Source organism: Dermacentor variabilis, chromosome 4, assembly GCF_050947875.1.
Source record: "Dermacentor variabilis isolate Ectoservices chromosome 4, ASM5094787v1, whole genome shotgun sequence".
NCBI classification, from domain to species: Eukaryota; Metazoa; Arthropoda; class Arachnida; order Ixodida; family Ixodidae; genus Dermacentor; species Dermacentor variabilis.
In genome coordinates this window covers 204,338,028-204,361,502 of record NC_134571.1, presented here as the reverse complement: position 1 = coordinate 204,361,502, position 23,475 = coordinate 204,338,028, and the positions used below count along the sequence as shown (strand labels likewise).

The 23,475-nt window shown below is 44.1% G+C and overlaps 1 protein-coding gene across 3 annotated transcripts; it reads left to right on the top strand.

Moving 5' to 3' along the window:
• The first annotated feature begins 81 nt into the window (after positions 1-81).
• Positions 82-20,256, top strand: LOC142580064 (uncharacterized). 3 transcript variants are annotated; one of them, XM_075690833.1, is made up of 4 exons: positions 82-226; positions 8,661-8,827; positions 13,058-13,414; positions 18,133-20,256. In XM_075690833.1, the coding sequence occupies exons 2-4, from the start codon at positions 8,661-8,663 to the stop codon at positions 18,419-18,421; spliced, it is 813 nt and encodes a 270-aa protein (XP_075546948.1). In that variant the 5' UTR covers positions 82-226; the 3' UTR covers positions 18,422-20,256. The 3 variants fall into 3 exon arrangements, with proteins under 3 accessions (XP_075546948.1, XP_075546946.1, XP_075546947.1); XM_075690831.1 differs by having other exon boundaries at positions 18,130-20,256; XM_075690832.1 differs by lacking the exon at positions 82-226 and adding an exon at positions 455-556 and having other exon boundaries at positions 18,130-20,256.
• The last annotated feature ends 3,219 nt before the right edge of the window (positions 20,257-23,475 follow it).

Sequence of the window (23,475 nt, the reverse complement as noted above, 5' to 3'; positions counted from 1 at the left end):
ATGTCGAAAGCAAAACTGAATGGAACATTCAACGAAACTACAAGTTGGCAACAAATACATTTCGACGGCGAAATAAGAGCCCTGCTTGCTTTACCGGTGTGAAATCGCGGGACCGTGGGTGGGACGCTGGGCTGTTGGGTTCGATCACACTGGAACGTTAAGATGTATGAAATAACGCTGAAATCTCGCTGATTGCTGCGCCTGCTTAGTACAGCTGCTGCTAATTGTAAGTACTTCCAACTGTCACAGCACCGGTTCCTCAAACTGTGTCACTCTTCTGTATTATTAGAACTTTTTCGACACGGACCCATGCTTTCTGTTAACGGTCAGCGTTCCTCTCAAATTGCGCGCGTCCAACCGATCGCGTCTTCGTTTACCTATGATATTTCAAAAAAAAAAAAAAAAAAAAGACCGCGACGTGATTTGGCGCTCAATGTAGCAGTTTGAGCCGCTGCGTTGATTATATGTTTTGTTGCTCCGATTGCTGACGGAATCGAAATAGATTTGTGCAGCCGGCTCCCATGGGAAAAGAAAGATCGTCTTTCTCGGCAATAAGGTTGGTTGCACTCAAAAGAAAACATTACAATGCAGTGACTGTTCAAAGCTAATTTTTGATTTAGGCTGTCTATTGTTTCATAAAAAATTTTGAAAATCGCAGATGTTGCAGAAAACGAAGCTGTCAAGTCGACAACTCTAACTCAGCAATGAAAAACATCACATTTCTGTAAATTGCATCTAAGAGTACATCTAAAACAGACAAAATGGATTATATTATACATGACTCAACTAATCCATTAGTATATGTAAGCAGGGCTTTTGCGAAACCCTTGTAAACAAGATGTAACAAATTCACAGAAGATATATATGAAATTTGCCCAATTTAGATGCAAAACCCTTCCAACAGTTACTGGAATTTAACTTCATCTTTCAAGTTCAATACATTCCATTAATATCGGCCTAGTGGATATCCCAGAAAAGCGTTTCTGCGTTTTATATGTATTTGAATAGGCGGCATCTTTGTTGGGCCCGAGCTATAAAAGAGTCCTCTTGTAAAGATCGCACGCCTGCATTCGTTTAACTGCACCGCCGGCCGGCGTACGCGATCGATGTAGTACATGTATAAGGTCCGTTCGCTTCACCTACACTTCGCGAACTACTTCAGGCAGGGCTAGCGCACACATTACCGTTCATAGCGTGTGCACCCTCTGAACGGCGCCGTTCGTTTGAGGAAGTGAGAAGTTGTGGTTGTTTTAAACGAGATGGGATCCACTTCAATTACAGGCTAGCACGAGAAGTGGGGTGGCGACTTGGGGGTCGCGCTGTTGCTTTTTTAGGGGGCCCGCGGGCGCTCAGGAGGTCAGAGTAGGTAGTAATGAAGAAGGTCCCCTAGGGGGGAACATCAGAAGAGCATCGCCGTCGATAACAGAAAAAGGAGGAAAGCAAGAACAAGAGCTCGCCATGCAATAGGCTACATAAACATGCAGGGCGGCAGAAGAAAGGAAAAGTGGGCAGAGATTGAGGAGCAGTTACATAGAGAACAAATAGGGATGTATGCGGTTACAGAAACGCACCTTAGAGACTCAGAAGAGCCGCCAGTTATTGAGAATTATGTATAGGAAGGGGTGCAACAGAACTAAGTCGGAAAGAAAGGGAGGGGGAGTCGGAATGCTCATCCATCAGGGAGCCAAATGGAAAAGAGTAAATTCACAATGTCAAGAGCATCTTTGGTTTTCAGGTACAATGAGTGGGAAAGAAACTTGGCTGGGAGTTATGTATTGGTGGACTGGAAAAAATTGCACAGAGAAGAATAAAGAGTTAGTGGAATGCATAAGCGCTGATATTAAGGGTTTCGGGAATGGTGCTGAGATTGTCCTATTAGGTGACATGAATGCCCATGTACAGGATTTAGATAGCTATACCGACAATAACGGGAAGTCAATGCTAGACCGTTGCGAGCAACATAACCTCGTGATCGTGAATACAGGGCCTAAGTGTGAAGGACAGATTACATGGGAAGTGGGGAAACCGGCAATCGACCATTGATTACTGTCTGATGACAGAAGGAATTCATAATAAGTTGAGAGAAATGGTCATCGATGAGGAAGGGTTTAGCAGCATAGGGCGTGACCACAAACGCTTCATATTGAAAATGGGATATGTAGTTGGGAAAGAGAGCAAGGAAAGCACAATGGCCAGTCCAAATTTGAACGCTGAACAAATAGCAAATATAGTCACTAGAGTTGAGGAAGAACTTGGCAAGTGGCCAAGTAAGGAGTGGGAATATGGTGAGCTTCTAAGTGTAATAACGACAGAAATACGGAAGGAGAAACAACATGTTCGTTGGAAAGAAAAAAAGAAACCGAAAAGCTGGTAGAACAAGGAGATACGAGAAGCGATCGCCGAACGACAGAAAGCATCTCGAGAGCACAGGCAGGCAAAGAAGGCGCAGTTGCCACAGGATGAAGTAACCAGTAAATGGGAAATATACCGGGAGAAAAAGTCTGTGGTTCAAATACTAGTGCAAGCAAAATTAAAAGGTGAAAGTGAACGTTGGTTGTCAGAAATACATGAGAAAAAGAAGGCCGCATCTAGAATATTTTGAAATCACATAAAATTATTAGGCAGGAAGTCAACAACAATACAACAACATATCCTAGACGAAGATGAAAATAGACTGGAAGGAGAAGCGGCAATAAATTACATCCAAATAGTAACAGCCGAATCTTTCCATGGCAAAGACGAGGTTGTAAAAAGAAAAAAAGAGCAGGAAAGAGACCCAAGTGGAAAAGGAGCTGGTGCTGTCAAAATTATACTGGAAGAAAGCGGAAAAGAAAATTCCTAAGCGCACAGCCACAGGGCTAGACGAAGTTCCCGTTAGGCTGATAAATGAACTGGGACCAAAAAGTAAGGAAGCTCCGGTGAAAGCAGTGGAAAAAACTTTAAAAGATAGACAAATACCAGACAGTTGGCGACAAAATAGAATGAATTTAATTTATAAAGGTAAGGGGGAGAAAGACAGAATTCACTCGTATAGACCGTTGACCATTCCATCGGTAATATATTGGCTAGCAATGCAGGCAATCAAATTAAAGCTTCAAGCATGGGCAGAGAATAATGACATTTTGGGAGAGCTTCAGAATGGCTTTAGAATAGGTAGGCGTTTGGATGATAACTTGTTTGTTCTTACTCAGTGTATTGAAATATCAAAAGCAGAAAGCAGACCTTTGTATGTGGCCTTTTTGGACATTACAGGAGCCTACGACAACGTAGACCGCAACATTTTGTGGGATATTCTGGAAGGGGAAGGCTTAAGTAACGATTGTCTACAGCTTTTGAGAGAGATTTACCTAGAAAATACCGTTTGCGTTGAATGGGAAGGGATGAGGAGTGCGGAGAAAGTTCATATCAACAAGGGACTGTGGCAGGGGTGCCCTTTATCCCCACTGCTGCTTATGATGTACATGGTGAGGATGGAGAGGGCGCTAGAAGGAAGTAATATCGGGTTTAATCTCTCATACAAGCAGGCAGGTACAGTAATAGAGCAGCAACTCCCAGGTTTATTTTATGCGGACGACATTGTGGTGCTCGCTAACAAGCAAAGTGATTTGCAACATCTGGCAAATATCTGTGGACAGGAAGGCAACAATTTAGGTTTGAAATTTAGTGTTAGAAAATCAGGTGTTATGGTATTCAATGAAAACAGTGATCAGACAGTGGAGATACAGGGCCAAGAAATACCTTGGGTAACAGAATATAAATACCTTGGTATATGGATAAACGAAGGCAATGGATATATGGAAACACAGGCAAAAACCATAACAGTCAAGGGGAAGAGAAATGCAGCCATAATGAAGCACAGAGCGCTATGGGGATACAATAGGTACGAGGTCCTCCGAGGTATGTGGAAAGGAGTAATTGTTCCAGGACTTACTTTTGGAAATGTGGTTGTCTGCTTTAAATCAGGGTTACAATCAGGACTCGACGGGAACCAAAGGTCAGTGGGTTTCCTCGCATTGGGCGCTCACAGGAAGACTACAAATGAAGCTGTGCAGGGGGATGTGGGCTGGACTAGTTTTGAAGTGAGGGAAGCTCGCAGTAAAATTGAGTATGAAGAACGGCTGAGGAATATGGAAGAAAGTAAATGGGCTGGGAGAGTGTTCAGGTATCTGTACAGGCAAAACATTGATTCACAGTGGAGGAAAAAAACTAGGAAGCTTACCAGCAGGTATGTGGCCTGTGGGGTGGGCAACACAGCAACAAAGAAGGTCAAGCGGAAAGTCAGAGAGGCTGAATTAATCTCAGGGGTGGCAGCAATGGAAAAGAAACCTGCCATGAGTAACTACTTAAGAGGAAAAAATGAAATCAGGAAAGAAACCATTTATGATAACTCAAAGGGAAGCTCATTACTTTTAGAAGCGAGATCGGGATGCCTTAGAACACGCACCTATAAAGCGAGATATAAGAAGGAAGAAGAAGCATGTGCTTGCTGTGGTAAAGCTAGGGAAACGACGGAGCATATTTTATTAGAATGTGAAGACGTCTACCCAGCGGTCGATTTAGGCACCACTGGCCTCCTTGAGGCCCTTGGGTTCAGCGGGAGCAGTGGTAAAGCAAACAGGTCCGCAATAGACATTAGTAAGAGGCGATTGGAGGATTGGTGGAAGGAAAGTAGGGAAACGACAAAAGACGGAGACATACAAAAGCACAGTTCGCAATAGGGAATCAGAAAATTTGGACGTGGTAGTTCATAGTGTTTTTTTTTTTTTTTTCATTGGTTAAACACAGGAGCGCATTCCCGAAAGTAAGCCCCGGCACCATTACTCTCTTCCAAATACCTCTCAGTACCTCATACCTGTTGTACCCCCACAATGCCCTATGTTTCATTATCCCGGCATCTTTTAGCCCTTTTGCTATGAGAGACTGTTCGTGCTTTTCCGTGTACATCTGCCCTTTGTTTATCCATACCCCGAGATATTTGTATTCGACCACTCGGGCTATTTCATGGCCTTGTATTGTAAGCTCCTGATCAGTTGTATCGTTGAAAAACATCCCACCGGACTTAGCTGAACTAAAACTCAAACCTAAACTGTGTCCTTCATCTCCACAATAATTAACCAGAGTTTGCAAATCTTCCTGGCTATCTGCTAACAGTACACTATCGTCCGCATACATTAAACCCGGTAGTCGTTGCTCAACAACCTTTTCGCCTAATCTGTACGACAGATTATACCCTAGATTGCTTCGTTGTAACCTTCTTTCCATGCTTATCATATAAAGCATGAACAGCAGCGGTGATAGAGGACAACCTTGCCTTAATCCTTTGTGAACCTCGACAGTTGTCGTACTCTTGATTCCTTCCCATGTTATTTCAACATTATTTTCTCGATATAGTTCCTGTAGAAAATCAATTACCTCATTACCGATACCTTCAGCTTTTAATATGTTCCACAGGAGTTCCCTGTTCACATTGTCGTATGCACCACTTATGTCCAGGAAGGCTAAATACGGAGGTCTATTTTCCGCCTTAGCTATTTCTATGCACTGAGTAAGCACGAACAGGCTATCATCTAAGCGCCTACCACTTCTGAACTCGTTTCTGAAGTTCTCAGAGTATTCTATTACTTTCTACCCATGACTGCATTTTTAATTTCACCGCCTGCATTGCCAGCCTCTATATAACTGATGTTATCATATTTGGTCGGAAGGATTTTATGTTCTTCTTATCACCTTTCCCTTTATAACTCAAATTCGTTTTACTCTGTTTCCAGCTATGCGGAAGTTGCTTATTTGATATGACTGCCTCCAATGCTTCTATAAGCATTTCCTTGCTTTTTGGGCGAAGTTCATTAATTAACTTGATTGGAATTTTGTCTATCCCCACGGACGTGCATTTTGTAACCTTTGCTTCTGCCTTTTTCCAGTTAAGATTGGTCAGTTATAAGCTGTTTTCTATTATGCTATCCTTTGTTGCTCCCTCATGTGGGGTGATTACCCTATCGTCTTTCCTAAATGACTCTGCTATAACTGAACCAATGTAGTTCACAGCGTCATCTCCCTCTAAACAATTTCCCTCGGCATCGTGAATCTGTTGCTGCTTTCTGTGATTCGCTTTACCCAGCCAGCTTATATGGTTCCAGAATTTTCTCTGCCCCCCCTTTATTTGCATCGTGAATGTCAACCAGCCAGCCAGCGATCAGAGGACTGCTTCATTTTAGCCTGGACGAGGACCTGCACTTGTTTCTTTTGTCGATAAGATTCCTATTTTTGGCCTATTTCCTCTCCAGATAACTGTGCCCTCTTTGCTTTGCTGTGTTCCCGTGATGCCAACCGTTGTTGTTCGGTGGCCTCTCTAATTTCCTTATTCCACCAACTTCGTGGCTTCCTCTTTCCTCTCCAGAGGTTTAATCCTTTTACTTCTTTTATATTTGTACTAATGAGTAGTTCTAACTGATTATAATCCTATCTTTCCATGGGATGTTTCTCTATTGCTTCCTCTATGCCGGCCGTTATTTGCGCTATTTGTTCGTCATTTAATTTTCCATACTATGGGCATGACTTGCTGTTGAATTGGTACCACATAATTACTCATCTCTTCATTTAAGATCATACCGTAATTCCAGATCTTTCTGCACTAAGCTTAAGGCCCAGATGTGTCACTGTGCTACCACGCATATTCACTAGTCTCTCGAAATCTCTGGCATTGTCCACTAGTAGCATTGTGTCGTCTGCATACATCAGTCCAGGGACCTTCTGTTGCACCCTTTGCTTGTTATAGATGTAAAATAAATCAAGCCCTAATTTACTGTTTTTTAGTCATCTTTCCAAACCCTTAACATAAAGGATCCACAACGATGGAGACAGAGGACATCCTTACTTCAGTCCTTGGTGAATTAATGGTGAATTAATTAATGAATTAATTAAAGGCACCTGAATTTATGGTGCACAACGTTCATTCAAAGGTCCTGATATGTCACCTGTTGCTGTAACAATTAATTTACTCAGCAAAAACAAAACTCTCTCACCCTGCCAATAATTAGACAGTCATGCCCAGAACTACATTCCGCTGCGCAAAGATATCGCCTGTGTACGCCTCGTACCTTCAGCAGGGCTGCAAAGGACTTGTGAGATGGAGTATAGGTATGTGCCGCTGGGAATGTGCCACTCTACAATGACAAAAAAAAAATAATTTAAAATTTCTCCAATGCTGGGCGAAATAGAACCCACGTCACAAGGGCTCCTCAAGGACAGCAATGCAACTTTTTAGCAGGCTGCACCACAAATGCACTGAGTATGTGCCATTTTTCAATGAATGCTTTTTACTTGTACACTTTAGTGAGCTGTGCCATGAAGACACTGGATATGTGTGACTCATCACTGACCCTTTCGCCAACTTGGGTCTCTGAGTATATGCCACTGAGTGTGTGGCAAGCCAGGGAACAATTTTCGGCATTCGCAGGCACCGGCACAACATGCTTCTCGTGTTGAAGGTCACACGCAGACTTCTCGGCAGTGCCACTAGATGCTGCAACGTGACCCGAAAGAAGCATGACAGAGGAGCCCAGTCGCCGCATGAAGTGTTTCTCGGTGTTGCACGCCATGCATTTCGAAGGCCATGCGCAGACTCCCTGGTGGCACCGCTAGATGGCACCGAGTGTTATTAGGAAAGTGCAAAAGCGGACTCCCACCGCAGTACACGCCTCATACATAACTAGTTTTGACAGTGGCAGTATGTTGTGCTTCTATATTTATTCAATGCTAAATGCATTGCCATCAACAGTCACCGTGAGATTGGTTCTGCCAACACTTTCTCTGTCTTATAAGGAACATAGTTTTTTGAAGGGTACCACCATGTACAGTTGACAGTTGGGATGATTTTGTATCTTCACTTTTCTTTCTTTCTTTCTTTGATTCCTGTAGTTGTTTTTAGCTGGTTTTGCTGCTTACTCTATTTCTATTTACCAGCATAAATATTGTGCATGTCACAATAATCCTCATCTGTATAGCACTCATGTTTGTTTACTGCTTTGCGCTATACATCTTCGCAACAACAGTGGATTACCAGTGAGCCCACTGCTACTCTTCTAATCGCATAGGTATGCATACCAAAAGCATTCCATGCCTTTCACAAAGTATGGTTAAGGGTTCTTTTGATGGCTTTGAACAGGCAATGCAAGTTACTGTTTAAAGCGTGGTACACTAGCACATTCATCCCGCGGTGTGGCCATCAGTCATGGCATGCTGAACCTGCCAGTTCGATCACTGAAGCTAAGCAGCATTGGACTCTCAGTGCTTGGGAGGGAGGCCACACGATACACCGAATGCGAGGGCAGTATTCTCAGGCATTCACTTTTGGGGATAAGATCACTTTCATGAGATTGTGTGTGACTTGGCATCAGACACATCGCCACATACAGCCCACACCATTTCTAGCCCTGCGCCAAAGTATTCATGTTTGCACAGTGCCAGGAATACTGTCAGCTGTACGCTTAGACGCTTCTTTTGCCAAGTTGCTCAAAATCTTGCGAAAGTGGTCGTACCCTTGAAAGTGATTGTTTGAGAATACTGCCCCTGATGGCTCCTCTGCCCTACGAGGCAAGCACAAGTTTAACTTTGAACTTACCATGTTTAATTTTTTTTTTTTTTTCGGTGGCCTGACACAGATGGCAGCTGAAGAGTCCCCCAGTATGCCAAGTGGCAACGATGCCCTGGCGTTACGGCTGCTGCGGACCAATACGTGGAGCTGCTATTATGGACTGCCCCTGTGGGGATTCACTTTTGCCAAACTCAAGGAAATAATGCGGGGCATGTTGTCAGAACTTCCAGACAGGTAGGACCCACCAGCTTGACACCATGCACAGTAGTGAAATATGAAAGCAGCACTTTCACTTCCTCTGCGTAGAATTTCACCATGTATCAGTGGTAGCAGTGGCTTCAGCATGATTCAGAAAATCTAATTAGACCAACCTTATATTGCTATGTGTCTAACGTAGAATAGTTGCTAGACTTTGACTTTGACACCCAGCAATGCACTCTTCTGAGTGCCAACTATTTAGTGTCAACTGTGTAGAGTTTAGCTAAATATGAAGTGACTTTTCACATTATTTTCCAGAAAATCAGGGAAAGGAAATGTGCATAAGGTTAAAACCAACTGAGATAAACTGAAATAAACCTCATATTCGAAATAAGCAATGAGCATATGTCTGCAAGTTTGCAGCGCGATATCTCAGAAGAATAAAGATTAAAAAAATAATATTTACCTTAGCCTTTTGCGGTCGCATGCAGTTACCCAATTGGAGGTCATTCCAGTCAAGGGCCATTTTATGCATTTATACGCGACGCAGAAAACTGGTTAGGTAAATGAACACATGTTAAGTTACATTTCAGAAAATTTACTTATTCCTGAAGCTTTAAGTAGTACTTCAACACTGTACATGTGGTAGCACTCAAAGCACTCTCCTGGTGGAGGAAAATTTGCGCTGTAGGCCTGTAGGGCCCTCGCAGTTGCTTTCTTCTAAACTGCTCCCATCCGAGGATGTTTGCCGACTGTCTGAAGGTGAAATATATTCATCCAGGGCACTAAAATTATCTTCTAAGTTAATGAAATTAAGTGAATTTTGTCCAGAAAACGCTGCCATTTTGTCGGCGCTTCACACCAAAAATCACACAAATCTTTTCAAGCATGAGAGAAGTAAGAAAAGTGCTGCCCTCATCTGGAGACATTGCAAACTTCACTGACTACTTGAAGAAGCTCAAAACCTGGCACTACTAACCCAAATAACTGGTGAACGTGAGCATGCGCTCATCAGGCACTACTCGACATGTGACCACAATGGATACTTTTGCACATCGGGTGGGGCCCGACGCATCACTGCAGCGGGTTAAAAGCAGTTACCACTGCATACACCGTTTTTTTCATGGGCGCCACCATATTGCTAGGCAATGGCGCCATCTATGGACAGTCAGCATGCTGGCTTGGGCGAGCGCTCCGTTTTGCATGGCAGGTATACGTTCGGAGATAGTTTCTGGTGCTTGTTTTTGCGCTCACACGGTATATTTGGCATGACGTGCGTCTTCTACGCGCTAAACGGTTCTGTGAGACGTACTGAAGGGGTTTAAGTCGGTATGGCCGGACTTTCTGCTGGCATAGAGGCGGACGGAGCATGCAGCGGAATGTGTGTGCACATATATTTGAGCCTACAATCAGCCTCAGAGATAAATTGTGTATTTCTGAATGTTCCATTCACTAATGTGACCTTATTGCAGTATTATCTTCTAGTTCTAAGCTGCGGTTTAGGAGAAATGAGACATATGCGACAATCATAACAGCGTGGGTGCCGATCTGCTGCGATAAGAGCTGTGCGGTTATAATTTGACAAGTGTTCAAACTGTTCGCTGCAGGTTACATTGCGTGACTACTTATTTCGATGGATGAGGTTTTCACCCTTCAATAAAATAGTTTTGGCTAGTAATAGCAGCATACCTGACCGTTTTAGAACTGCGCGAGTGTCCCAAGCAGTGGTAGCTATAAGGTGGTGGATTACAAATATAGTGCATGGTCCAACCATACGGCATCAGCGGTTATGTCGAAACATTGTGCCACATGACTATGCGAGGTCGTATTGCGGCGTTAGCCCGTTTTCTCTTGCTTTTTCAAGAAAGAGGATGATAATCGAATTCTTTTTTCGGTTGTGTTCGTTCCATTCTCTACAACGCACTCACACGTATTATGGAAATTTTGTCCTCAAAGATAGCCATCGGATTCTTTTTATGCGATCCCTCTCATATATTATGGCTGTATACAGGCCAAAAAGGCAATGCCGAAGCACACAGCTTATATATGTATCATGCTGGTTCACCAACCGCAGTGATCGCCGTGTTGAGCAGCGTCATCGGCCTCATGCAGGAAGGATAACGTAGACATAATAATTTCAAGCCTACTAGACTTGAAATGCATGAGAACGATGCCGGTGTATCACAAATATTTGATAGCGCCTGCTGCTTAGATGTTTCCTGGTTGCCTTAGGTTGGCCGTGCACGAGCATGCGCTCTTATGCTTTATGTTTTACTCCCTATGCCAAGCAATCAGGCAGTGAGCTGATTTACCATTTAATGCTGGTAATACAGACACTGGTTTTCTTTGTTTAATTAAAACCAATACAAGCAAAATAGTTCACAACACATACACACACCATGACTGATAATACGTGTACACCCCGGCTATTATGCATGTCACATTTTTGCGCCACCAAGGCATATTTCCGCGTACTGTAGCCACTGATGCACCGAAAGGCTTCCCTGACGACCTTATATGAACTGACATTGCGTAAATTTCACAAATTACGGTCTAAAACATTCCGAAATCGTTCCGCAGCACGGGACAGCAATACTTTCAAGCAGCGCTGTGCCCAGTTGCCCAAGCCAGAGAGGAGGAAAGGCTCGCTGCGTGCCCTATCCTCCTCGCCCGATGAAAAGGTCTACGTACAGGCCTGATCAGCAAAACCACTGTAAAGTTTTCTCAAGAAAGAATGGCGCAAACGAATAGGGACAAGAAAGAAAACACGGACAAGCGCAGTCCGTGTTTTCCATAAAGCTATACAGTTTTCTACCAAGATGGAAACGTGGTAACACTGTTTAAGCTGTGGAGTTACGCTATGCCTGCGGCTAGGGTTGAAGGCAAGCTCCATATCTAGCCACACACAGTCATTCTGTAGTAGTCCCCAACCCGTAGTGTAGGCTAATCACAGCCACGTTGGGTTTGGACCATAAGGCAACCAGCGGCATCTGCTCAAGCAATATTTGCTCCTGCGAGCAATACAGAATGCCTGCAGAAGGGAGGTCCATTCTGTAAAAAGGTGATGAATAGGCTTGCCCTGTTGCAAGTTATGTCACAAGTTGTGGCAGGTATCCGTAAGGTTCACATGAGGCCGTTGGTCAGGGCCAAGGTCGGGAAGCCAAAGAGAGAGAGAGAGAACAAGAGAGAGAATAACTTTATTGAATTGGAGAAAGGGGAACAATGGGTCAGGAGCTTGATGAGTGGGGCCCCAAGTCGAGGGCTCGACTGGCTTCTGCCGCCAGCCGAACGTGACCCAGAAGAGCCTTCTGCACCTCCGGGTCTGAGCTGGCGAGTTGTGCCTCTCATTACTCCAGTGTGTTAGATTACACCTAGCTAAGTAGGTATTTAAACTTGGCGATGTATTTTGGCATTCCCATGAGATGTGGTGCAGAGACGGTGGTGAGTCGCTACACCACGGACTGGCACGCCCATAGATCGTTTGGAAATTTTGCTTAATCTTAATAAGTTCTCCTTCGGGAACGCTTTATGTTTTTTTACTTTGGCAAGGGAAATGTCTTCCTCATGAGTTGAATCAGAGTCATGTTTTATTGAGCTATAAGCTTAATCCATAAATGAAGATAGAGAAGCAGGTCCCACAGCACAAGAGCCTAAGGGGACCTCCTGTCAGGTAGTACATAAAACAATAACATTATTAAGCATCAGAGTAAGAAAATAAACATTAAAAAAAATGAAACACTAGATGCAATAATGAATCATACAAAATAGCTTTGCTAAGACAAAAAATAATACGAAGTGATACCAGTACAACAAGAATGATAGTACTGTATAAAATGATATAGCTCATTGTGCACAGGAATATTGCAGAACTGAACAAACAAGATTACAGAATATGAGTAACTACTACTAGAATGCGCCTAGCACAATGAACAATTGAATATACATATTTTGGGGGATCCTATTCCCTTTCCTATCAGTCTGGGAGAAGGGGAGTGCATATAGCGAGAGCAACAGGGAAACCGGAAGAGGGCGTAGTGCAATTTCCTGCTCGGACCCTCCGGCTCTTGACACATCCACAACGTGCAATCCCATCGACATGAGTGCGTGGAAGGAAATGGCCACACATGCTCCCCATAAAGCACATTTTATCGTTCCAATTTGTTTATTGTTTGCTTATTTGTTTTTTTTATTTCTTCAAAGCTGTCTTGTTGAGGCAGTTGTAGAAGCTCTGTGGGCACAACCGAAACAAGCGTTTCTTGCTTCCAGCAAAGGGCGCAAGCCACGTCTTCTGTCACGGCCGTGCAACGTGCTCGGTGGCCACGAGAGGCAGGGCGAGGAGGCATTCTTCTGCATGGCAAGTGCGGGCTCCCGGAAGCCTCACGCTGCAGGGCTGGTGCACAGCAGTGAGAAGATCTCGCTGGTGTTCCTAGCGGGGTCAGTGAATGCACGAACTCTCTTGGCCTATAAGCTGGGAAACAGCTTTGGTGTCACCCTACTTGCTCTACAGCTGGCCCCATGGCAGCTGTCCATGGTCGCAGTGTGGGGTCTCACCTTCCTCGAGCCTGAGGACCCCTCAATGTGCTGCCTGGAACTGAACATGGACGGCGTCATTATGGGCTTCAGGTGCGCAGACAGCGACTTGAAATGCATTTTCTTGGGGGGGGGGGGTAAAAGTTGGTGCAGTTTCATCCCTACAGGCAGCAAAGCAAAGCAGACAAAAAAAAAAGAGAGAGACGGCACACATCTGCCCCTTGTCTTCTCGTCTGCTTTCCTTTGCTGCCTAAAGCCATTGCCAAGCAACTACAGTGCAGAAACCAACAAAGGACTAATGACAGAGGACAGACACTGGCATAACTGACCTTCATCTAAAGGTTCATTCTCAGTTTCACAGTTAAATATGTACAAATATGGCCTGTTCTGCCTTTATAGGCTGTGATTTCCATTGTTGTTTCTTTGTTGCCTATGTGTCTGCGAGTGGCACTCATCTGTTCATGAATTTTCGTAAACATTTTCATATATATGACGTGTGACACAAAAGAAACAAGACTAAGTGAGCTTGAAAAGGGAGTGGAGTTGGCAACAACTGTTTTGCTGACATCATCCCACACACCACCTCTATTTATGCGGCTAGTTTCGATGGAACCGATCACGTCAGTTGCGAGTGCTGCGTCATCAAGTGAGTACGTGCAACTGCATTCTGCCGGAAAAATGTCTGATGTAAAAACCGAACAGCGAATCAACGTCAAGTTTCTTGTGAAACTTAAGAAATCAGCCACGGAAGCACTTCAAATGTTAACCGAGGCTTATGGAGATGAAACTTTGTCTCGTGCACATGTGTTTGAATGGCACAAGAGCTTTTCAGGGGGAAGGGACAGTGTGGAAGATTATGAATGTGCTGGGCGCCCAAGGTCAGCGATTACAGACCAAAACTGCCAAAGTTTGTGATGTTATCCGTGGTGACCGAAGATTAAGTGTTCGTGCAGTGGCGTAGTTGGTTAATTTGAATAGGGAAGCTGTTCGACACATTTTAACGGACGAATTACACATGAGGAAGATTTGTGCAAAGGTTGTGCAAAAGTTCTGTCCGATGACCAAAAACAGTGTCGTAAAGACGTGTGTATGGACATGTTAAAACGCATTGCAAACGAGCCAAATTTGTTGGAATCTGTTGTAACATGTGATGAGACATGGATTTTTACCTATGACCTAGAAAGTAAGCGCCAGTCAATGCAGGATCCAGGAATCCAGTGGAAGTCTCCAGGATCCCCAAGACCCAAAAAAGCGTGCATGTCAAAATCAAAATTCAAGCCAATGTTAATTGTCTTCTTTAAAATTAACGGAATTGTAATGATTGGATGGGTTCCCAGTGGTCAGACTGTTAATCAACACCACTACATTGAAGTACTGAAACGACTTCGTGAAAATATTAGGAAAAAAAGGTCACAGTTGTGGAGCAATAGATTGCTCTTGCACCAGGACAATGCACCCGCTCACACGGCCCTATCTGTCAAGCAGTTTCTGACAAGCAAAAACATTACTGTGATGGGGCATCCTCCTTATTCACTTGGTTTGGCTCCCATGCCACTTTTCTTTATTTCCTAAAGTTAAATCTCGCTTAAAGGGAACCCATTTTACCTCAGTTGAAGAGGTTCAGGCAAAAACGGAGAATCCCCTAAAGGGTGTTCCAAAAACCTCGTTCCAGAACTGTTACCAGCAATGGCAGCACCGAATGCAGAAGTGTGTGAATGCTCAAGAGAACTACTTTGAAGGTGATAATGTCATAGAGAACTGATTCTATAAGTACAATAATTTATTAAACCAGTCTCTTTTTTCTTTTTCTTTTTTTTTTTTTTTTTGTCGCACCTAGTATCTGTGAAACTGAACGTAAAGCCTTTATTTGGAAGATAGTGCTTGTGTCTATCCCACATCATTCGTCCTTCATCGCTTTTAGCGCTGTAGTTGCTTGAATATGCATCACTAACTAGCCTCTTTTTATACCCTGTTGTAGCCATTGATCTTCACTTAATAGCTTGATTGCAGTGCCTTGTGCAGTTTGCTGCACATTCTTCGGACAGCGTGAGGAAGATATGCATAAGAGAATGGACGTATGCAAGGAGTACACAAGAACAGATGTATAAGAGAACGGCACTTGTGTGTGATCTGTTCTCTTGTGTATGTCTTCCTCATAATGTTTGATGAAGGTACGTACTAATCAGTAAAATTTTCCATGGGGAGAGTAGCAGACGTTGATGAACAACACTGGCTGAAAGAGGGAAGCCTTAGCACAACGCGAACATTTTGACAAAGGTAGTCGCTGTCATCATGGCGAAGACAAATCGCTCGGTCACCCGGACTGACGTTTCACTCATTTTTCCACTTTTTCCATTTTTATTTCACTCCTTACACTGGTGTCACACAGACACTTTTGATCACGAGAGAGTCCAATCGGGGTCGAATTTCGCAGTCTTGGTTGGCTTCTTTCTCAGAAGGGAACCATTCGCAATTGAGAAACCGATCCCTATTGGGATTGATCACGGTCAAAAGTGACCCTGTGTGGCTGGGCTATTAGACATCAATGAAGAATAGACTTAAATTTTACTTACAACTCTCTCTTCCTGAATCCTTGAGGGAATGCTCGGATAACGCTCGGATCGCGCAGGTCCGAATTGCAGCAGGCAGAACTTGGCACGCTCTAAAACTTCCAGTCAAACCCATGTGATGGCGGGGATCCTTGTGATCTGTTGTGGAGCAAGGGGTCTGAAACAACCAGTAGAAAATGCAAACCTGTTTCGAGTTTACTAGTGGAAGAATCTTCTCCTCCGTGCACCAAGAAGCTCGTTTCAGATTGAATAGAGGAATCCACCTTTACATATTAGAGACAATACCCTACTTGCTAGATTCTAACGTGCACTTTTTTTTTTTTTTTTTTCAGGAACAACTTACTATAAATTGATATGCTTCACTACAAACCAAAACTGCATTGACATTTGAAAATTCTGTTGCTCACTCCAATCCACATGTCACTGCTGCTGCTAATGCTGGTGTAGCTTTGTGCCTGCTCTGTAAGTTTGTTAGGATTCCATGCAGGGCCGCAACCAGGAATTACATTCAGGAGGGGTTTTGCAGTAAGAACGGTGGCCATTTTGAAAGATTTCTGTTTGCTTATTTTTGTATGTGGATCAAACAAATCACTGACATATTGATAGTATAAACACATAATGACATATATGTAAGTCATGCTGGGAAGTATATTAGCCGCAGTGATAATTTCAGGGGGCATCAGTACCCCTGATTCTGTGGCCTGCAAGCATGGAGAAAGGAAAGAACTAGCAGGGGGCGTTGTGCTACATGGTTGAAGCTGAACAAGGTGGCCCAACACATGATCGTCATGTCACAGAGCTTGGTAGGTTTTACTGTTCCCACTCTACTGGCAGAGCTATGGCAGGGCAGCCGAACAAGTGCACGTTGATTAAAAAAATACTGGAAACCAAACATTCTCAGCCAATATGCTGAGTCTCAAAAGTCACGTCATGGGCCAGCACTGTGAACGAAAAAGCGAAGAGGATGGCTTCACAGAGAGTTCGCTTGCCAAGGCTGGCTGTATGACATAATGCTCACTCCTATAGGTAGTTTATGTCCTTCCTTCATGTCTGCAAGGCTTTTAAAAAATCCAGTATCCCAACCGCCATAGGCGAAACTGAATATGGGATGCTGTGGGCTGTTCCTAGCGATGAGGAGGCCTCCAAGAGCTACAGTGAATGACGCCTATTTCACTGTAGCTGGGATGCAGTAAATTTACCTTTTTCCAAGCCTTGGCAAATCTCCACTGCATTCTCTCTCTTACTACGAAAAAAATGGCGAATGGACAGTCAAAGTCATTACTTGTTATAATTTCTGGCCATGAAAATTGGGTGCACGTTAAAATTGAGTAAGTGAAGTAGTTTCCAAGAGAGCTTGTGAAGATGCGAGAAAGTTTCCAACATGCGGTGTGACATGCATTTTCACGAAATCCATGCCATCACGAAACTGCTGCCGTGCTGCCATCAAGCTTGATGCAGGCAAAAGCAAAAAGGCACAGCACTATGCTGGCATGAATTTTCTAGCAAAGCCGGACTAACAGATGTGTTTTCAAAGGTTACCTCACGAAGGTTGCTGTTCAGAGTAGCAAGTAGTGAAGGCACACCTGGAAATTTTTACAGCTTTATTGTAATGTGCCTGATTGTTTTAGCTTGTTTACAATTTTCATAATCACACGAATAGCGTTAGCATTTTTTATTTGCATTTAATGTAGGACAAAACTGATTCAGGAAGAATGCAACTGCAGTCATCGATCAATATTTCAGAGCCTACTTTTATCAACCCAGTCGAATATTTGGACTTACCCGCAGCATAGCCACCCAGCTCATAGTAACAGTGCACAATGGCAACTGAGATATCTGCTACCATTACATAAATATTTCATTAATAAACTCTATGAATATTTTCATGTGTCTGTGACGCAGATCACACTAGCTGTGATGCTAGAGAGTGCCTATTCGCAGCACTCCTGTTTAGAATAAAGCCTGATTTCTTTTATAACTAGTTATTAGCTTGAGTTATAAAACAAGCTTCAGTATTTTTCATGACATCTTAGTATTTTTCGGCTTCAAATGTAGTAGTATTTTTCAAATCTTAAGGCTAACAGGTATGCGAAGGAAAAGTGATGTCGGTGGCGTAGCCGTGCGCTCTTCTTCCTTTTTTCTTCTCCAACGTGTCCCTTTGTTAACAAGCACGGGGCTTGCTTACAATCGATGCTCGTCTCACGGACTGTGACGTCTCATTATTCCATGGTGCTCCAGCAGTGCGGAAGTGCTTGGCCAGCTGCCGCCACCCTCAAGGAGCGTCACGGTCGAGGACGGGCGGAATTTCCTGCTTGCCCTCTGCAAGCATGTGTCGAAGCACGTGCTGCCGCATCGCTACCAGGAGTTGCCCCTGCGCAGCGTGCACTTCCTCAACGTGTTTTTGTTGGACCACGAGGGGACAATGCTGGTGCACAAGACCACGCTGGTGACCAGGCTCTTCAAGTACCTCCTGTCCACTGCAGAACAAGCAGTCTTGGGCGACCCACCCCCCGACCTCGAGGAAGAGTGATGGTGATGGAGCAGCTCGTCGAGACAGAAATGACCGTGGGTGGTGAAAGTTTGCAGTACGAGAGTTCTTTCTGAATGGCAGGGAATCGTTGCATATAGACTGCAACTGGGACTGGATAGCACGAAAGCACCAGCACAGTTTTAATCTGCTTCTTTTCCCTTCTGTGTGTGTCCATTTGCTGGCTGCCATTGTGTCCGCCATCTTCCAACAGGCCCAGCCAACAATTCTACCAGACTTCCGGTCACTCAGTCTGCCATTCCTGCCCATGTGTGAAATGATGCCATTGCGTGAATTTGGCAATACATGACATGCAATGAGTGTGTTTAATCGACCTTTGGTTCATGCTCAGCTTTAAAGGAGTGCACAAGAAACTTTGTGGAAACACGTAAATGCGCAAGCATGCATTGTTGCCTGGCATGTCTGTTTCACTGACTGCTCCAACAATTGTGGAACTGCGTTGTTGACGGTTGTGTCACGAAGAGCGGAAACGCTCACTGGTCGTTTCACCCACAAGGTAGGTAGATGCACACTGCAGAGGAGAGCTGTGACCTATTGTGGTGAGCAAAACAAACAAAATTGTGTGAAATCAAAATATAAGAGGGAGGAATTTTGCATACATAGTAGCTAATAGGACAATGCCAAGGAATATTTAAATGACAAACGAAAAGATATAAACAGCAATCATGCTGGTGTCAAACACCACCATGCCAGTTCTCAAAAGTTAATACCGTCATGGCTGCAACATCTTGGACGAAAAGCTGACTTCCTCAGCTAAAAATAATATTCATGGCAGAGCTCCCGCCCCGCCAGGCTGCAGCTCGCTTGGCCATCTTCTGTTTTTCATCTCACAGGCATTCAGAACTGGCAGTACAGTCGGACATCCTTCCTTCATTGTCCTGATGTCGACAAGCAATCCAAATGGGGTGCCATGCTTTTTGGTATTCCAAATGTCATCCTTGCAATTATCATCGAAGATGCATGCACTTCTGGCATTGCTAATGAGCTGGGGCATTTGCATCAGCTCTTTCACAGCTTGATGTGATGTTCTATAGTATGCAAGACCTCCATGGTGTCCTTGTGGGAAGGAACGGAAGAGCCTTTTAGGTGTTCATAAGGGTTTTCTTGGGAGTTTTTAAAGGTGTGTTTCCCAGTGTTTCGCTTTTATGAGGTGTGTGTATTACAAGGCATCAGAATATTGGACTTACTTCTGCCATCGTGCACGCCTATTCTTTTATGTCATCATCATCAAACCTTTACACACACACCCCTTCTCCGTGCAGAGTTGCAGGCTAGAGCAGCCTAGCTCAGGCGAACCTCTGTGCCATCTTTCAAATAAATCCTCTCTCACTCTTGCTGCACATAGTGTATTTTTGTTACCCTGGCTTGTTTGCTCGTGTGGTTTCATTGTTCATAGTCATTCTCACAGTCATTGTACTCTTGGCGCTTATGTGTTCTACCACCGACGCCAAAAATTTGTGTGGCATGGGCTTTGCAAAGAAGATTTTGCGGCCAACTCCACTGGTCTCGCATAGAACTGCAGTCTGATCCTCCAAATTGCTAACTGTGCCCTTAGGACTGGCAAATGTTAAAACCTTTTGTCAGATTCTGCATTTTTTGCAACTTTCAGTGCCAGTTACACATGCCCACAGCCCCTTACATCCTGTCTCTTGAGCTCATTGGAAAGACCTGTTGTACTGTAGTATAGCAATTCAAGTCATACCATAACTCTCTATTTAACTGCATCATGTCATTCATGTTTTAGTATGAATCCAAGCTATTTTTATGTATTGACTTGTCACTGTTTTGCACACAAATAAAATTGTTTTTTAATTGTATTTTTTTTACCAATGTTCTCGTCATTTCTTAAAAGGATGTGTTTTCAACTCTGCTTGAAATGTAATCTACAGCATCTTCAAAAATTAAACATTCACACATTTTACTTAAATTTTTGTGTGATGAATGTAAATACATCTTGCACATATGCTTTAAGCTCCATCGCAGAGACTGTGCTTGCGAAGTGGTAATCGCAAAGTGTATAATTAACTAAAGTTGACTAGTGCTTGGTTTTGCATTTATGATGTACAATCTTAATGGAAGCTTAACAAGACATTCATGTCCCAAGACAAGTTCACTTCAGTTGACTTTTTTCTTCAAGGCCGGTGTGCCAAGGTATGCTTATACCAAAATTTGTCGCTTAGTGCAGCTGACTTTGCATTCCATGTAGGTCTGGGAGATTGATCACTCAATCGTCAGGTTAATTGATTCATAGGTGAAAAGCAATAACTATTTTCTAAGTTTCAATTAATTGATTGAAGACACAAGCAGAGTAATACGAGTACCACACATCACATTCTTGGACTGGATTTGGGCCTGATTAGGATCCAAATGATTGACTGTGATTGGCTCCCTGCCACAGGTTGGATAAGTGAGCCATACTGTGATTGAAAATTCACTATGGAACATCCGTATTAAAAAAATGCCGGCGCCAAGACCCTGCTTCCAGCGAACCATGGAACTGCAGAAATGTGCATATTTTGTTGAATATTGATACATGCATATCGCATGTTTCTTGTGGACGATGCATGCGGGCGCCTCGACGAAGACGAACGCTCGCTGGCTCTCGAGCTGTCGGCTGAACTGGCCAGCGCTGCAGTTATCCTTTGTAAATATACTTTGTGCGTAACATTTTGGTGGAAGGTGCCATTCTCCATCCTTGCCACGGAGCCACGCAATGGCCGCACCGTCCTGCTTTCCGCCATGGCTCGCGGTGACAACGCCTCGTCTCTACTCCTGCTACCCCGACAGCAATGTACGTTATGGTTACCAATCCCCGCGATCCTGGCATATTCTCCGGCCAAGATAATGTCGATGTTGAGGACTGGCTCAACCTGTATGAGCGTATTAGCAAAACAACCGCTGGGACCCTACCATTATGCTAGCTAATGCCCTATTCTACTTGGGCGGGACTCCTTGTGTCTGGTTTGGACATACGAGGATGAGATCTCTAGCTGGGATGCTTTCAAGGAGAAGCTCGTTGGCCTCTTTGGAAATACCACCGGTCGGCAGCTGGCTGCTAGAAAAGAGCTTGCTACCCGAGTTCAGTCTTCTACTGAATCGTATGTATCGTACATACAAGACGTGCTCGCTCTTTGGCGGAAAGGCGACGAGAAAATGGCCGAGGTTGACAGAGTCTGCCACCTACTCAAAGGGATCGCAGATGACGCATTCAACTTGTTGGTTTTAAACAATGTGTCCACCATCGACGTCATTGTCAAGGAATGCCGCCGCTTTGAGCTCGCCAAAAGCTGCCGCATCATTCCACAGTTGTCCTGGCTCCCTAACACGGCTGCAACGTCGTCTTGCGTCGACCTTACTGCTTCACCACCCTTAAATGAGCACGTCACACCTATTGTTTGCCGCCAGCTTGAGGCTGCAAGTCCAGCGCCAATCCATCCACGCCCACTTGACCCCACCATTGACCAACCAGCCCCAGCAATCTCTCTCATTTGAAAAAAATAATAATAAATGTGCTTACTGCTGCATTGTTTTTGCTTAAATTTTGCAGAGAGATCACATTTCGGAGTCAACGTCATTCAATGTAACATTAGCACAGTTAGTTGCCTGGTTTATAAGAAGAAAAAAGTCCACCTACTATATTACGATACTCCCTAATGCAAAATTTGAGCGCAGCTCTATGCGTGTTTTCATTTTGCGATATATTGGCTGGTGCAGACAATCTGTCTCGTGCAGCACGTTGCAAACGTAGCTAAGTGTGGCGCGACCGCCTTGCTAATCTGGAGATAGTGAGAGGCAGAGCATGGGTGATGTGTGGGCACGTTTCACAGCAGCCACCGCAGACAGACCTTCCAGACAATGCACGCTACTCTGGCCAGACAACTGTGCCAAGTGTTACGTTGAAGGATGTAGACTCCAAGATGATCTTTCTGGGAAATTTGAACATGAACAATGCAGTAATAAGCGCAACACCTTGTTTCAAGGATTTTGATCAAAATATGCATGTCCCGCTATAGACCAAGCAACAATGTTACATCTAAAACAGCACCTGTGGGAAAGTCCCGATTATTAAAGGGACCCTGCAATGCTGTTATTGTGTCACCATATTTGCTGTAGATTTATTCTCAGCATGGGGGGGGGGGGGTCATGGAACACTGAACTACCCTATAAATCAGGAGCATTGTCTGGAGGTTCATTATATGTTTCACTTGGAGATTCAACACCTGCAACAGAGGTTGAGATTGCTCTAGTTTACATGAAAATAACATTTATGGTACTGTCAAAAGTCCTCTTTCTTATGTTGAAAGATGTTATACAGATGCATCTGCTGGATATTGTTTACATTGTTCGGATATTAGTATGGGGCTGAAATGTGTCATGAAGACATTACGAACATTAAATTTTGTACAGTCATATGAATGTGTGGGAACAGTTTACCATATTTTTATTGGCAGAACATACATAGAACACGTAGTTCCAATAACCTTGCTGAGAAAAACGAAGATTCACGAGACTTCCCAGCATATCAGGGCCTTTTGCAGATGGGTTGCTATGTTGAATATTGTGTCCTCAGTGCTGTTGTCAGATGGCAGGAGGACTTGGCACCCATAGGTGCCGTGTCCCAGAGCTTACATGTACTCATCAATGCAGCATAGTTTGGTACATTGACCCCGGCACACCCGACTACCTGCGTTGACAGGGTGACAGGCTTTGGTTTGGGCCAATGGTCCTTCCTGGACAAGGGTGCCACTGTGGAGCAGGACTAACAGAGCTACTGCACATAACGCACAAACAGGCATGTCGGTCTTCAGGGACACGAGCCCAACAGACCTTCGGATTGCCTTAACACAAAATAGGTCAAGGCAAACAACCATGGAGACCACAAAGACCAGATGAAGACCCCGGGGCTACATGGCAGCATTCAAGTGTGCCACAATTGGTTCTGACTCTGTGTTCTGCGGAGAAAAGAGCAAAGAAGTGGATCGACTGGCACACGTTGATGACTGGCACACAAGTTGAGTGGCTTTAAATGCATGCAT

Coding starts and splice junctions, on each gene's coding strand:
- LOC142580064 (XM_075690831.1), top strand. CDS start 8,661: ATGGCAGCTGAAGAGTCCCCCAGTATGCCAAGTGGCAACGATGCCCTG. Junction 8,828..13,057: donor TTGTCAGAACTTCCAGACAG/GTAGGACCCACC, acceptor TCTTGCTTCCAG/CAAAGGGCGCAAGCCACGTC. Junction 13,415..18,129: donor GGCGTCATTATGGGCTTCAG/GTGCGCAGACAG, acceptor ATGGTGCTCCAG/CAGTGCGGAAGTGCTTGGCC.